This window comes from Podarcis liolepis (assembly GCF_965112155.1).
Source record: "Podarcis liolepis genome assembly, chromosome: 4".
In the NCBI taxonomy this organism is placed as follows: Eukaryota; Metazoa; Chordata; class Lepidosauria; order Squamata; family Lacertidae; genus Podarcis; species Podarcis liolepis.
The window spans coordinates 81,499,071-81,516,037 of NC_139558.1; the positions used below are offsets into that span (position 1 = coordinate 81,499,071).

The 16,967-nt window shown below is 45.0% G+C and overlaps 1 protein-coding gene and 1 long non-coding RNA gene across 2 annotated transcripts; one reads left to right on the plus strand and one right to left on the minus strand.

Annotated features, from left to right (window-relative positions):
* Nucleotides 1–1,588: 1,588 nt before the first annotated feature.
* On the minus strand, nucleotides 1,589–11,153 carry LOC310704929 (sperm microtubule associated protein 2-like). The gene is made up of 7 exons (XM_083499034.1): nucleotides 11,041–11,153; nucleotides 8,772–9,042; nucleotides 8,029–8,060; nucleotides 6,562–6,628; nucleotides 5,949–6,075; nucleotides 4,039–4,123; nucleotides 1,589–1,837 (listed from the first exon to the last, which is right to left on the minus strand). The coding sequence occupies exons 2-7, from the start codon at nucleotides 8,807–8,809 to the stop codon at nucleotides 1,821–1,823; spliced, it is 366 nt and encodes a 121-aa protein (XP_083355160.1). The 5' UTR covers nucleotides 8,810–9,042; nucleotides 11,041–11,153; the 3' UTR covers nucleotides 1,589–1,820.
* Nucleotides 11,154–11,237: 84 nt separating this feature from the next.
* On the plus strand, nucleotides 11,238–12,561 carry LOC310704947. The gene is made up of 2 exons (XR_014525110.1): nucleotides 11,238–11,377; nucleotides 12,065–12,561. It is a non-coding gene; the product is annotated as an uncharacterized lncRNA (long non-coding RNA).
* Nucleotides 12,562–16,967: the final 4,406 nt, after the last annotated feature.

Consider the following 16,967-nt stretch of genomic DNA (forward strand, 5'->3'; position numbering starts at 1 on the left):
GTTCCTACCAGAGAAGAATGCCAAATTAAACTGTGGGACCATGCTGAAATGGCAAAACTGAACGGAAAGCTCAGGAACCAAGAAGACCAAAACTTCAACAAAGAACAGGGAAAATTTATAATTTATCTTGGAGACCACTGTGAGCAGATGAAAACATTATCAGGATTGCAATAACACTCATAATGTAGCAAGTACTATGGAGACAATGGAGTTATATAAACTATAGAATATTGGAAAAGATGCAGCAGAAAAGGTTTAAATATACAGTAGGACCCATGGAGGGGAGGTCGGAAGTCCAGCGATTCGGAGGAATCTGTAAATGTGGATGTGAATGGATGTATTGTTATAAATATATACTTGTAAAGCCAAATAAAAAATATTTTTTAAAAAATATGGCAAGAAGGCAACGAAGGTTCATCTTACTCTAGAATGCTATCCTTTGTATTGGAACTGTCTAAAACAAGAGGAAATTTTATTCAGTTTGAATGCTTGAGTGACAGATTATTTAGCAGATTGTCTTTCTGAAGCCTGGTTCTCCCCCATCTCTTCCAGTGAATCATCTACTCTGCACCATCCCTCATTTATCTCTGTATCTGTAACTCTCAGGAGAAGCAGGGGGCAGGGTGTGTGTGTGTGATTCTTCCCTCCTTTAATTGTACAGCACTCCTGGCACCATCCCACCTCAAAGGCAAAGTTCCATTGGAGCCAACTGCTTCCATTCTAGCCTAAAACCTGCCATTGATAAAGGGAGTTGTTGTCTTTTCTTCCTCAGAACATCGGCCAGCTGCTTCGCAGCAGAACTAGCAGCATACAAAGGAACAAGTTGTAAACGTTGGAGAGGCTCCTCACCCCACAAGATAGTTTCCTGCAGAAATGCCATCTGTGGTTGTTTTCTCATCCAAAAGCTCTTTCTTGTTCATTGTCTGCATCCATCCAATAAAATAAAGGGGGGGGGCAGGCGGGTTGCTATTACAACCGAGTTTCCACAGGCCACTTAAATTTGCCTAAAAGGGGGAAAGGCATTGCCTGAAGAAAGGAGGGTCAGGATTTGCATAAGATTTGCATGTACCCATTTATGCGTATAGATACAAACAGAGGAATCATCACTACTATATAAATAGAAATAAAAGTCCCAAGTGGCTTCTGAGTGTAACCTGAGTCATCTTTATAATAGGAAAGACCAAACTCCAAACATAAACATTAATGACAAATGGAGTTCAGTAGTTGTTTTTATAAAGACCCCTATGTCACAGAGTTAAACCCACAGTTTAAAAGGTTTCAATGAGTTTACTCTGAGTAAAACTTAGCTGAATATCACTCATATCCCTGAATATCACTCATGTTTTTAAATATATATTTCTGTTGTACACCGCTTGAAAAACATTAGCGGGGAAGTGGTTTAGAAGCATTAAATAGATAAACAAATAATGTTGACCCTGCAAGACATAGGAACTTCTCAAAGTTGTGTTAAGAGCTAGGCCCTCCTCCCCCCCCCCAACCTAGGGAAATAGCAGGACCAAAATTTTACTCAACCGAGCAATAGACTGGAGCCTCCCAAACTGATGAAACATCATTCCCAGTTTACAGATTTGATGGGTGCAAGATACTTTAATCACTTCCTCAAGTTGGTCAATGTCAAGGCTGAGTAATGTCCACTTTGCCTTTACGCTCCCAGGATGGCTGATTTCAAGAATGTGAGGACCAGGTAAATACTGAAGAGCAGGCTTGGAAACTTGGTAAAGATTGCCACCGCCTAAGATGTAGATCTGAAGTTCAGAGAGTCTGCCAAGCTTCGCAAATTCAACAACCGCTCCTTGGATTTACTTTCCAGATTTTGCTGCAAGAGCAAACCAGAAGCGTTAGATTGGGGTTTAATTCGGGGGCAGCAACACATTCCTGAAGATGCAGTGAGGTCACAATCAGCAAAACTTCTCAGATTTTCAGCCTTTTGAGAAGACTTAAGCTATCTCATCTGCGTTATAGTGCCAAGAGCAGTCTGGCTCTGTCATGTCTCACCTTAGGCAGCAGCAGCCCTTCCCTGGATTGTGCTGGGGTGAGATCTGTTAGGAGACCCCTATTTCCCTCACAGAGTTACAATCAACAGAGTGAATTACAAATCAGTCCATCTTCACAGGGAACTCTGGGAAATGTAGCTCTGTTAGGGGGCTAGGATGACTCTCGGGATCCTTAATGAACTACAGCTCCCAGGATTCTTTGGGGGAAGCCATGATGACTGTTTAAAGTGGTATCAGAGTGCTTTCAATGTATGGTGTGGCCAGAGAGTGTTGCCTTCCCTCTTCCCTCTACTACTACTAAAATTAATAACAAATGTCTTGACATTAAGTTTCATTGGTTTCAAAAAGGGCCTGCTCTGGAACATCTTATACAGTGGTAACTCTGGTTACGTACTTAATTCATTCCGGAGGTCCGTTCTTAACCTGAAACTGTTCTTAACCTGAAGCACCACTTTAGCTAATGGGGCCTCCCGCTGCTGCCGCCGTCGCGCAATTTCTGTTCTCATCCTGAAGCAAAGTCCTTAATCCGAGGTACTATTTCTGAGTTAGCGGAGCCTGTAACCTGAAGTGTCTGTGACCTGAAGCGTCTGTAACCCAGGGTACCACTGTAAAACCTTCTCCACTTTCTGCCTACACAGCTGTCCTTTGAGTCCTAAGGATTTTTCACAATGATTTGTAAAGTTCTGTGTCTTCTGAGCTCTGGGAAAGCAATGACCACTCCCCACATCAAATGGGGGGCGCCTTTTGCGTGGGTGCACCCAGCCCCCCGGTCTCCACCTACTTCAGCCAGTTGCCCAATCCCACCTGAGGAGGCGTTGCCAGAGGATCGGCCAGGTAGGGGGAGGGACCACCCTGGCCACACATCAGAGGGTGGATCTTACCTGGGAATCATCAGTTGGCTCCAGAGCTTTTCCCACCCTGCCCTCCCTCAGTTAAGCCTTCTTTTGCAGGTTAACCTCTTCTCCACAGGTACGTGGGCACTGCTATGTCATGGTCGCTGTTGAAGGGCCGGAAAGGAATTTTCCTGCATTGGCAGGTTTTGCCTTCCCCATAGCAAAACGTCACAACTTTGGAGGTTTCAGGCCTTGCACGGAATCCTTTAGTCTATCTTCCCTAAATGGGAGGGAGGGCGTGAAGCGCGACTCACACCCCCTTGCAGTGGCAATCCCAGAGTTCCCTGTTAAAGGGGTCTTGAGGGGAGGCATTGGCCATACGCTGAGAGGTTGTCATTGCTCTTCTCTACAACGGCGGCGAAATGGAGGGCAAGCTCTCTGCTTGAGCATATGTTCTCCAGAGCCACTCCAATCCCCACACATTCTGGATAACCCTGATGTCCCCCAGATCCCCAGCTGGGGACTGGGAAGGATAAACGCCCAATGCCTGAGCCAAGTTCTCCCTACATCTGAAACTTAATAAAGCTGTGGCCAATTTTAATCCCATAGCACGTTGTCTTGAGTCATTATTCCACTTGGGAGTCGCCTGGGGTTGGGGGGACTCCGCCAGTCCATGCAAATGGGGAGCTCCTTCCTCAGTTTGATTCTTTCCTAAATCTTGGCTCAACAGAGGAGTCCTTGGCAAAAGAGCCAAGAAACTCCCCAAGCAGTTGAACAAAATATGATGTTTTGGTGCAGTCTAAACAATTGGGGGGGGGGGGAGTAGGGGACGTTTGTACAAAAAGTTGGAAATGGACAAGAAAGCCAATGTGGTGTTATGGTTAGAGTGTCAGACAAGGACATGGCAGACCAGGGTTCAAATCCTCACTCAGTCATGAAGCTCACTGGGTGACCTTGGGCCAGTAGCTTCCTCCTGGCCCTACCTCACAGGGTTGTTGTGGGGAGTAATTGACATGGGAGAGAACCAGATATGCCATCCTGAGCTCCTTGGAGAAAAAGGTGGGATATAAACGCAATAGAGAAATTCAATGAATGAATGAATGAATGAATGGGGGGGGGGGTTGATAGCAAGGGAAAGCATAACCCCTCAACCTGTCACAGAATGGTAACCAAGAAAAGGATAGGCTTACTGTTTGCTTCTGTGGCTTGTGGCCTTGGCTTGGCTAGAGCAAGCAGCCTCTCTGAGGCTACGGCATTCTTTGCTGCCTGAGTCACCTGAAGACAAGAGAGAAGGATGTCGTATTCCATAGATGCTCTACATCTGTGCGCCAGGACTGCACACAAGCAAAGAGAGGGTGGCAGGTGGCACGAAGGAACAGCAAATCAAATTCCCCTTGCAGCAGCTTTCCAAAAATTATGCCCAACAAGGTTCACTATTTGTTGGCATCCGTTTGTCTTAAGAGACAGTGGAGTGTGCCTCTGGGGGTGAAGTCAAACCGCTGCATTAGCAGCACCCAAATGACCTACCTGGGGTGCAAGCCTGGGCAGTGTGTATGGAGGTCCTGCGCTGCCCAGATGCCAAGACCTGCCCCCTCTCGGCCTTGCTGATGTGGTTCAAAGGAAAACAGAGAAATACAGTTGGCACCAGCTTGGCTGCAGGAGTTGCTGGAAGGAGGCGTACAAGACGTCAACCAACCGTCTTAGGGACTCTACCCTGGATTTGTGTAGGGTTGTGGAGGCGCATCCATGCACCTCTTTTCCCCGCTCTGACTGGCAGCGGCTCAGGCTGTCCTCTTCAAGATATGGCCACCCTAATGCTACTACTACAGGGAATGATTGCTAAACCCGTTGAACAATCTGCTCTGAAGATACGCTCTGTCACAGGGATAGAGAACCGATGTCACTCAAATCTTGTTAGAACACAACTCCCATCAGCTGCAGCCTGCATGGCCAATGGCCAGGGATGATGGGAGTTGTAGTCTGGTACCTTCTGGAGGGGCACAAGAACCCCATCCCTGTCATATTAGGATTCAGGAATGAAGAAGAGGCTGGATGAGGCAAAACATGAGGAGAGACAACGTAATAATATTCATGCAGCAAAGAGTACACAAGCAAGAACCAGGGGAGGCAGAGGTGGCGTGGTGCACCAATTGAACGGATGGAAGGGAAGGAAGTTACATGACAAGATGAGGGTAGTTTGGCAGGGGCATGGAGCTGAGAGTGGAAGGAAGGTCAGCAAAAGAGGGGCACAAGTTGGAGCATATAGAGGGCAACCCAAAAGCCAATGATCAGAAGCAAAGATTTGATGGTTTCTGCTTTCTGCACATAAAAATGCTTCTGCTCATTGCTTTGTGGATTTCTACTGCATATGTGGCACAGGAACCTGTGGCACAGGAAGTGGACTCATCATGGCGACATTGGCTTGTCTCTCTCCCTGATGGCAGCAGCTGATGTTGTGGAGTAGAAGCTCTTGACCATGCTAGGTGTGGGGCAGGTGGGCGTGGTTTTTGAAGAACAGCCTTGTTATGTACTGAGTTGAATAGGATCCAAAATGCAGCAGTCTGATTGGTCCTAGAACAATAGGATTCAGTATGCAGCAGTCTGATTGGTCCTAGAACAATAGGATTCAGAATGCAGCAGTCTGATTGGTCCACAGGAGCTACCCAATCCAGCTCCAGGTGGAAGTGAATCCGCAACCTGATTGGCCTACAGGAGAATCCCGGAATTAGCCAATCACATGGGGTCCATTGTGTAAATAATGTATATAAAGCAGACATTCTGGCGGAACTTCCATTCCTCCTCTCCACTATGAGCTGAATAAAGAGCATGAAATCCACTCTGGACTCTGAGTATATTTCAAGCCCCATGGGCCAAATCTGGTTCACGGTCTGGAGATTCCCAACACCTGCTATAGAGAGGGAAGGGAAGCTTTATTCGAATGTTACAGCAACAGGGTATGAGGCTGCCACAAATGTCTGTAAGCAGCAAGCCAACATGGAGCAGCTACATCATCGTGTGGAATCTCAACTGCAGGGAAGCATTAGGGGCAATCACGCCAGATGGGCCAAAAAGGAGGCAGGCTAGTGAAGGACTTACATACCACAGAATAAGGGGAACGATGGAATTCCCAGCCAGCTGGGCAAGGCCGAGGCCGTGCCAGCTCCTTCAACCTGGGTGATGCCTGCGCCCTCAGAGCTGCCTCTGTCACGAACCATTCAGCGGTGGGCCTGGGTTTGCCAACAAAAGGAAAACAGCAGCAACGCATGAGACAATATGTCTCTCTCTCAGACATCTAATAAAATTGATGGCAGGAAACGTAAGGCATATTAAAGGAAATAGTTCATACACAGCCTATGGAACAGCTTGCCACATGGTTTTGCAGTGTCTGCAATATAAATGCTTCCCCCCTCCTTTTAAAAGAACTAGATCAGTGGTGTGGAATCTCCCCAACTTACATTTTAACTCCTTCATTCCTTCTGGTAAACCACCCTGGAGAAATCATTGAAGGGTGGCATAAAAAACACAAAGATCTAAAGGACAGTGAATCTTGCTCTGAAACTGTGTTGCAACATAATAAAATTGGTTGTCCAGCTTTAGCAGGCCGTTCCCTTTCTCATATATGTGCATACTGAGTTAATTCGGTCATTGTAAACAAATCCGTCAATCCAGGGTGGATTTTTATTTGTCTGAAGTCTGGTCACTTTATTCCTCACCTGTCTGCTTTATAACGTGGATGTACGGTTTTGCATTTAGCCAGCTCTTCTAGCCTAGGAGTTAAGACTGAAGAGAAGTATTTAAATATATTTACATGTATTTGTGTTAGTGGGCCTTTTATATATAAAGTTTTATTAAGACTTTTCACAATACAATAGAACAACAAACTAATCTAAACAAAAAAAATAAGAGAGAGAAAGAGGGAGGGAGGGAGGGAGGGAGGGAGAGGGAGAGAGAGAAATACTATCTCACCAGTATATCCTAATTTTTATCCCATACGGAGAAGGATGCACCCTCCCATCTCTTGCCTTGCAGCATCTCTTTCCTTCCCCTGCCTCTCACCCTGGGAGACCCTCCCTTCCCTGCCTCTCACACAGGGTCTTTCACCCACCGTCCAACATCTTCATCTGCCTGCAATTTTACCAAAACACAGTAAGAGTGAATATTAAAGACAGAGAGAATATTAAAGGAAATATCTTGGGCTTTGTCATTCCCAGTGCCTGGGGCAACGCCACCATCTCTCTTCATTGGACAACGTACCCCTTCTCCTTCAAGAGTCAGGGCTTGCTTGGCCACATTTGTCCTGCGTCTAGAATACCTGGGTCTAAGTGGTTTCCCACTTGACCTGTGCTTTTGAGGCATGGGTCTGAGTGGTTTTCCCCTTGCCTGGCTGCTTTCACAGAGTAAACTCATCCTTTAGTGATATATAGGAGCAAATGTCAATCTGGAGAAAACCGAAATTGCTGTTTGGTCCAATTGAGCACTAAAGAGCGGTTTTCCCTGGGAGAAAGCAGCAAGGCATGAGGAAGTGTGGATAAACAGTGCCCATTTAAATAGTGCCCATCAATCCAGCAAGTTAAATTTCCACTGTCTGCGATGGTAGAAATAAGGCAGGCCAGAATCCTCGTCACACACGGCCCTGGCTTTGTTCTACGAAGCCCTGTCAAATTTCTATCTCTGCCTCCACCTTTCTCCTTCTCTTAAAAAACACCCTAGGCAGCAATGTGAAATGGAAATGGTGGTGGTGATGCCAACGCGACTCGCCTTAAAGTAGGCTAGGATTCAGTAAATGTTCCAAAAGCAAGGATGGGGAACCTGCAGAACTCCAGATGCGGCTGGATGACAACTCCCACCTGCCCCTATCAGCATGGCCAATGGTCAGTCATGACAGGAGTTGTCACCCAAGAACATCTGAAAAAGCACAGGTTCTTGGCCGCTCTTCTAAAGCATCAGAGCCAGAACGAGCCTCAGAGGGTGGCAAGGCTGAGGATTTGCCAAAGCCCAAGGCCAGCTGAGGATCCACTGTGCTAAAAACAACACTGCTGTTTCCACTTTACACAGAGTAGCCAAAGTACTAGCTCTCCTGGGATAAAGGGTAGCACAGAGGTTACCATGCCCCAAACCGCCACCCCCCACCCAAATTCTGTTGTCAGCAGTGATCACAGCACAAATACTTGACAACTTGCCTGGGACTGTGCCTCTACGTTCCGATGTATTCCTAGGGAGAGACAGGGGGCGGGGAGAGTGTGTTAAAAGCATTGGCAAAATCACTCCTGTCTCTGTGCCCAGCTCTGATATTCTTCTAGGCAGATCTACACTCAAACACGCATCTGTTTTATACTGGTTTAAAACTACAGGCTGTTTCTGAGATGAATTGCTGCATTTCCTCCCCCCTCCCCTTAGCAGTGGCAGTGCTTTATGGCGGAAACTTTCATGCTGGCAGATCTACTAAATCAAATAGTTTCCCGCAGCTTTGCAGCATATAGAAATAAATAAACTGGCTAACTAGTGCACAGTGAAATCTGAGACCACAAACGACTTATCCACACTTATCTTTCTCTCTGCTATTTCCCGGCAGAGGTGTGCACTCTGTGTCTGAGCATTTTTATTCTGCCCCCAGATTTCCCTTCCAAAACCCACTCTTGAAAGCTTAATCTGAGCAAACGTCAATTCGGATTTTATGAGGATTACCATTTGCGCCAGTTGAGCTTTAAAGAGTGGAGGTTTTTTTGCAAGGAAAGCTCTGGAGCAAAAAATAAAATAAAATGGGGGTCTGCTCAGACACAGAGCTTTAAATTGTAAACCATGTCTGGAAAGAGCAGAGGAAAGGTAAGTTGTAAGTAAGTTTGATTTAATACAAACATGACATTTCACCCCAACACCAATGAGCATTGATATTGGGACAAAGGACAACAGACGTAGTTCTTACCTCTTAAATTGTTGGTTATCTTGCACCTGGCCAAGCATGTTGATCCAATCCTCCGTCCTCTAATCCCATTTCAAAGGTATGTGTTGCCAGAGCAACCAGCTCTGGAAACGGTGTTCCTTCTAGGAATCACAATTATGTTTCCAGCCAGGTGGTGAATTTCGGCAACTAGATGTCTTGGGGACGTCTAGGATTTTGGCCTGAGACTTTGTTTTCAGAGGGCCATCTTCAGCCCTCAGGGCACGTGGCCCCAGGATCTCAAGTTTCTGAGGGCCTTCTTTGGGTGAGAGTGAGGAAAGAAAGGGGTGCAGGTTTTGAAAAAGTAGTATATAACTCTGCTTACCAAAAACAGTATTCCATACTCCACAACTGTCCTGGGAAAACCGGGACATCCCATTTTTTCATGTAAGAGCCAGCAGCCATTTTGGATGTTGCAATCTCACCCCCCAAAAGTGCTTTTTTCATTCTCACACAGCACTCCCAAATGTGTGTTTTTGGGTGCTGTGCTCTCATGGAAGCACACAGTCCTGAAAAAAGCACTTTTGGTGGGGCTGCAATCTCACGCAGGTCATGTGACTTGCTCAGAAGCCATGCAGCCTGGTTTTGGGCCTGGACATGTTAGAGGGTATGGTATTCTGATGTGTCGCCAGGTGCTAGATAGATTTAGCTTACGTTGTTGTTTTTGTTAGTAATAAGAGCCCTGTTGCATCAGACCAAAAGGCTATCTTAGTGCAGCATCCTGTGCTCAAAGTGGTCAATCATATACCAATGAGAAACCAAAAACAGGAGCTGAGTACTCTCCCCACCTGCAATTCCCGTCAACTGGTTTGCAGAAGCATTACTGCCTTCAACAGTGGAGGCAAAATATACCCTCCACAGGTACCCACCGATAGCCTTGTCCTCCTGGATTTGTCTAAACCAGGGGTAGTCAACCTTTTTATACCTACCGCCCACTAATGCATCTTTCTTGACGGTAAAATTTCCTTACCACCCACCAGTGCTCGATGGAAGGAGGATTCAGCTTGTGCCATAGAACCCCCTACCGCCCACCTAGAATCCTGAAACACCCACTAGTGGGCGCTAGGGACCAGGTTGACAACCCCTGGTCTAAACCTTTTTCAAAGCCAACCAAGCTGATGGCCATGACTACACCTTGCGGCAGCAAATTGCAGCATTTACCTGTGTTTTGTGTGAAGAAGTACTGCCTTTTGTTCATCCGGAAACTCCCACCATTCAAGCTTCATTGGATGGCCCCAAGTTCAAGTATTATGAAGAATAAAGTCTCTGTCCAATACTCCACATCATGCATAATACCATACAATTCTATCATGCCTCCCTTTACTCGCTTTTTTTCAAAACTAAAAAGTCACAACCTTTCCTCCTAAGAGAGTTGTTCCAGTCCCATGATCATTTTGGCTGCCCTTCCATGACCATCTTCAATAAATTCATACCAAGAATGGGAAAGACCTACAAGCTTATAGCAAACGTAACTGTTAATCATAATAACATATTTTCTGTATTTACAATGAGCTGCTCATCTGATTACTTTGGAAAGGCTATCGGTTTGTTTGTTTGTTTGTTTGTTTGTTTGTTTGTTTGTTTGTTTTAAAGGTGGCTAGCACCATATTAAGGGACGCGGGTGGTGCTGTGGGTTAAACCTAGGGCTTGCTGATCAGAAGCCTAGGGCTTGTTGATCAGAAGGTCGGCAGTTCAAATCCCTGCGACGGGGTGACCTCCTGTTGCTCGGTCCCTGCTCCTGCCAACCTAGCAGTTTGAAAGCACGTCAAAGTGCAAGTAGATAAATAGGTACCGCTCCAGTGGGAAGGTAAACGGCGTTTGCGTGCACTGCTCTGGTTCTCCAGAAGTGGGTTAGTCATGCTGGCCACATGACCTGGAAGCTGTACACTGGCTCCCTCGGCCAATAAAGCGAGATGAGCACCGCAACCCCAGAGACGGCCACGACTAGACCTAATAGTCAGGGGTCCCTTTACCTTTTACTAGTACCATATTGGCAGGAGAAAATGTCCAAACTTTAAACCTTCCTTTTTTCATAGATTTAAAAGTCAGTATCCTCCAAAGTCAATTTGGAGAATACCGACAGGGAAAGGTTCTGGCAAGTTGTCCCCGCCAACGTAGATTTGTGGATTTAGAGGCACATCTCTGCCCTGCTTCCCAGCCTTCAACAGGGGATGCTTTTCCACCTCTCCCTCTCTGCCTTTGACTCCTTCTTGGATGCTTTCTGCTGCTTATTACCCACCCCCACCGCTGATACCAACCTGTCCCAAGTCTCCACATGATTCAATAGAACACAGCGATGCAAACAGCTGTTGCCATGGGGACTGTGACCACATCTTCCGTTGCTGGGGGAGCTCCTGCAGACCTAATGTCTAGGCTGCACTCTAGGAACAGCCAAAGGGGCATAAGGATGTAGTAAGAGAGACTAAATTAGGGCCATTGAATCAAACACCCTGTTCTCCATAATAGCCAACCAGATGCCTTCTAGGAGAGGCCCACATGGTGGACATGGGGACAGAAGCCCTTCTCTGCTGGTGTGCCATCAAAATACCTCTGAAAGTAAAAGTAAAAGCTTTTATTGAACCGCATCAAAGGTGAGCGGGTTCTGAAGGAAAAGACCCCTCAGTAGGGTTGGCCAACTCTCCAGGTCCAGACTCTGCCTGGGAAAGGTGCATAACAGACAACAGACCAGCGGGTGTTGACACTCTTCCCGCATCCCCATGGCTTCACCTGTTAATAACTGACCTAGTTTCCACATCATGTTAAGCCAAACCATGGTTTATAGTGAATGTGCAAGTACGTGGGCTCTGCAAGATGAGATTGTGGCTGCTTTGCTCCTCCCTGGTCATTCTGTTGCTGCACCGTGCTGTGTTAAGCCATGGTCTTGCTTAATGTGTGATCTGAACCTGGTTTAGCTCTGCAGGACAAAACCATGAGTCATAAACCACAGGACAATTCTTGAATAAAACTCATGGTTAGTTTTGAGAGAGCAAAACCATGAACCCAGGTTCAGATGACACCTAGGTCAGCACTTGCAGAATTAAACATTCTTAGACCTTGCTTCACCTTTCTCTCCTAATGTTAGAATCTCTGAGAATATGTATGTTATTGTTTGCAAGTATATTCCTGTTAGGAGAGAATATATTTGAGAACTTTCCTCCAGAATTATTCCAGCGCTGATTTATATAACCAAGGTCTGCATAATAAAGGTTCGACTGTGATCATGCCCTTCAGGGCTTTCCTTCATGAAGAACATGTCATAAACATTCGTTTTCTTGTAGCAGTGAAACAAAAATAGTCACGGTGACTGATATGCCACGGAACGCCCTGCCATGCTCCGAGCAGTGCATCCACCCACTTGCATGCTTCAAGAGCAGGAGCACACCCTCCTGTCACCTTCTGTATTCCCCTGAGAGACAAAGATGGAAGAGACAACTGAGGAAATTAAGGTAGACAGCTCAGAGATACACATACACTCTGACATACAATGCAGAAGACAAACTCACAAGGAAAATCCACGCAGCCCATTAAAGATGGTATCAGTGTGTTTGCACTCTATACTTGTCCCCACTCCCTCCAAACGATGACTATTCACAGTACTGCTTCTTGTATTCAGTGTAGGCCATACCAAGGCCAGTTACAGAGCAGTCTAGGAAAGAGTCCTGACATTGTTAAATGGAAAACGAGCGAGGTCCCAACCAAAGAAGAAGAGCAACTTAAATTGACAGAATATGCGCAGCTTGCAGATTTAACAAATAAAATAAGAGAACAAGAAGAACATACGTTTAGAGAAGATTGGAAAATGTTTATTGAATATAACTGTGTACAGCTGAGGACACTGGCAGCATTAAGATAAATTCAACAGTGGAAATAAGTTTTGATGGATGTAATAATGGTATAGTTTTTGTAAAATATGCAGGGATTTATGATATGTAAAATGAACCATGGAAAGAGAAGAAAGGAAGTCACTGATATCTTAAGGATGTAAAAATGAGTATTTTAAACTGAAAAACAGAAAATTTAATTTAAAAAAATTATAAAAAAGAGTACTGACATTGTTCTCATAGCCCATGGCCAACTGACACCTGTACTGCAACATCCAAGGAGGGAAGCTAAAAATTATTAGGGTGGATTCACAGAATCATTCTCCCACCATTTGGAGAACTGTGCCCGTCACACTATATACAAAAGACACACAGAGGAAATTAGTAAAGAGAAGTGTGTTGGAATAAAACGAATAGCAATAATAATCATCAACACTAAGCTAGGGTGTATGATATAGAGGATACTGTAGGAGCAGGAAAGGGAAGGAAAAAGAAAGGGGGAAAGAAGAGAAAAAAGAAAAAGAGAAGGAAAGAAGAAAAGGAGGAGAAGAGAGTCCCCTACACCACTGTATATTTCTTGACCCCATGAGGTGTCTGGTCATCAAATAGCAAAATGCCCAAGAATTCATGGCCAGTCACTCCATGAAGCCCTGAAGACTGAGCACCAAACCGTAGTGTTATAGTGAGAGTCAAGGATCACTCATCTTCTCCTTGGAACAGGTGATTATTGTTCCATGCTTTCCTTCCACCTCCCCTATTCTCTAAATCTCCCTATCTTCCTGCCATCATGTCCAAACCTGTGTCATTTGCGCCTAAGCATCCCCTCAGGGCTTGTACAGCTCCATTTCAGCCTGCCAAATCCTCAGCACCACTCCTCGCCCCTTATACAGTGACAGTGATATTATTCACCTGTTTGTCTCAGTCTCTTTCATAGTTAAGCATAAATCGGCAGTCCAGGAAATGTGGGTTAGGGCAGCTTGCATAAATTTGTACTTGAGCAGCTAACCATCTTATTCTTCTGCAAACATTGCATTTGGTGTTTCAAGCAGCAAAGCTATTTTTTGCTCTCTGGCCACCATTTCCACTCTGCACACAGATTAAACTTTCCAATCTGAATCCAAATTGGGAATCAATGGCTCTTGCTAATTCCCCCAAGGAATGTACGCAATTATAGAACTCTTCCATATCATCCTTAAATGCAAAATGGCTCTGGATTAAGGTTCTGTGGGGGAGGGGAATCATGCCTCCATATGTGTGATCTTCACATGTGTTGGATAATTAGGGACACAGAGAGGTTTAGTGACAAATTGTGATATTAAACATGCTAATATTGCCCAATATGGGTGTGCAAACTCAATACAGTGTGCATTCCAACCTCAAATTAAAGGTGCTGGTTAAAAAAGAGACCATAAAAGGAATTCTAACCAAAAGTGCTGAGTTCTTAGAATTAGTCTGAAAATAACTAAAGCAAGCATTTAGTGGTGACTTTTCCGCACAATTTTTTTGGTGTCAGATTGGTGCAGCGCTCTTACCTTCAGTTTATAGAGAGAGAAAATAAAAAGCAGGCTGGTGTGTGCTTATGAAACAGGTGTCACAAGCTTCATCGCACTGCAAGGCACAAAATCCATATGTCACTCCTGGGCGGGCGTGCACATTTTAAATTAATGCAGACTGCCGCTTCACTGAAGATTTCCCATGACTGCCATTTCCGATTGCTTTTGTTCCACTGAGAGTGGGACTCTGTAGTTCAGCCCTTGCCAGAGAAACGAGTCCTTTTTCTTCTTCTTTTTTCTTTACTATATTTAAAATCCTTCAGGCAAGCTTTTTATAGTTGCTTTGATTTCCCCGACGGGCGATTTTCAGCCAACTAAACAAGTGATATACAACAGCGTATAGAACAGATGCATGTAGCCACCAGAATAAAAGGCACAGGGTTCGTTGCTATGTAATCGGATGAATTCTTGGACTCCCCACCACCACCACCAAAGCGATACATTCCCCATGTTAAAATCACAAGAACTTCGCAGGGAAGTTTGATTGCAATGGATAGATTTCGTGGAAATGTTACCAGGATGCTTGGTTAAATAAATGCATTTGAAATGTCTGGCACAAATGGATTTTACAATAGAGGAATAGTCCACTGGTGACATTGTGTATATGTGTGTACGTAGGGCAACTCCTTTGCCCCCCCATATAATATTTGGGGGGGCTGTCCCCTCCCAAAGTTGATGGGTATTGCCATTCAAATGGTATGCATGTGCTGCATCATGTGATCAATTATGCAGGGTGGGGCTTACTCGGGTCCCCTCAATATTTTATTCAAGTTGGCAGCCCTGTGTGTGTATATATGTGTGTGTACACAGACACACACACACACACACAGTTCCATAGCTGAACAAGAATTTGAACCCAAGCCTGCCGTGCCTTAACCCAACAGTCTACATCCCTTTGATTGCACCCAATAGAGTGGAAGTACAGTGGTGCCCCGCAAGACGAATGCCTCGCAAGACGGAAAACTCGCTAGACGAAAGAGTTTTCCGTTTTGGAGGTGCTTCGCAAAACGAATCTCCTATGGGCTTGCTTCGCAAGATGACAATGTCTTGCGCGTTCCTGCTGGTCCCCCCCCTTTTTCTAAGCCGCTAAGCCGCTTATCAGCTGATCTGATCAGCAGATAAGCCGCTAAAAGCCACTAATAGTGCTAATCCGCTAATCCGTCAATGGGCTTGCTTCACAAGACGAAAAAAACGCTAGACGAAGAGAATCACAGAACGGATTCTTTTCGTCTTGTGAGGCACCACTGTACCATAGATCTGTAGCACATTACATTTTGCTAATTTTGAGAGAATACACTTATTAAGTTCACAAATTAACCTCTACAGTGATTTGGTCCAGAGGTCCAGAAAGCAAATAGCATACAGGCGTTAACTGGATTTTGTAATGACCTGCAAATGTAATGACCTGCAGATTATAAGCTTCAAGTGTTTTACCGTCCAGAGCCTGACCTGAGGCAGCTTTTACTGCGACCCCATCCTCCACAGAAATGTTTTCATCTCAAATACAGTCTGCCAACAGGCTATGAAGGGTAATCTGGGTGGTGGTAGATTCATGAAATATCAGAGAACTGAAACCAAAAATCTATGACCTCTGCCTTGTCATTGCTTCAAAGCCCCTTCCCTTTCTTTCCATGTCTGGCCAAAAAAGCCCATATATGTTGCACATCAAAAGTGACAAGGCTGTAAATTATTCCCCCCTTTTTCAGAGATTATCTCTGTGTAGGAAGTTATGGGTTCTATGCAATGTAGGCCTAAGGAACTCATTTTGTGAATGCAAATATCTGCCCTTGCATAATGGAAATTCTCTTCTCCTCTCCCCCTGCTCACCTCATGTCCTCCCCAAATCTGCTTCAGAGGGTTGAGGGAAACCCCAGAACGTATTTAGGAGGTGCAGAGGGCAGAGAGGAGGGGAGGAAGCTCCAGTGCACAAGGGTGAATCCTCGTGCTGATGGAACACCCTAGTTGCATACCACTCTACATGTTGTTGGCTGCTTTGATAAAATTCAGCCTTCAGGTGGGAGACGAACTGAAAGAAGAGAAAAACTGGTAGAGGATCAGACATGTTTTTATTGTGGGATCAGTGCTCCTCACACTTGGAAGTTTTTTTCAGCATCCACCTAACACCGACGGCATAAAACTGCCATACGTTTCTCTCCACCCACCCATTTTAATCCAGATTTAACCTTTCCAGGGGATATCTGATACATCTGTTGCCAGGAACCCATTTATAATATCTGCATGGCCCATTTACAATATCAAGGCCTTACCTGGAAGAACCCTAATTGGCAGAAGGAACTTAAGATGTCCATCTCCCTTCACCGAAAGAGGGAGACAGCTTTGAGGTTTTATTTGCAATTAAGCAGGATGCAGGTTCTGTTAAATTAATGGGTGCAAATGCCAGGGAAAGCATTATTCTAGTCCAGGGCAAGGATGGCAGAGTCAGTGGAAGAAACCATGAATAATGGTTTTAACTTCGGAAAGGCGGCATACAAATAAAACGATTGATTAGTTATTGTGTTTATTTGTTGCTTGTTACAAAAATAACTCAAAGCGACTTATATTAATAAAAGCATACATGGTACACAATTTAAAATACACCAGAAAGATAAAATAATGTTAATTGGCTGAAAGTGTTGATACTGCAGTAACTTAAAAAGGGGAAATTCTGCCTTACCCCACTCAAAGATGAACACCAATACAGTGGAAGGTTGTGTATCCACCAGTTAAGAGTCAAACACTTTGGGTGAACAGGAGCATCTTTGCTTGGCACCTAAAAGCTGATAATGATGGTGCGAGGCACATCTCTC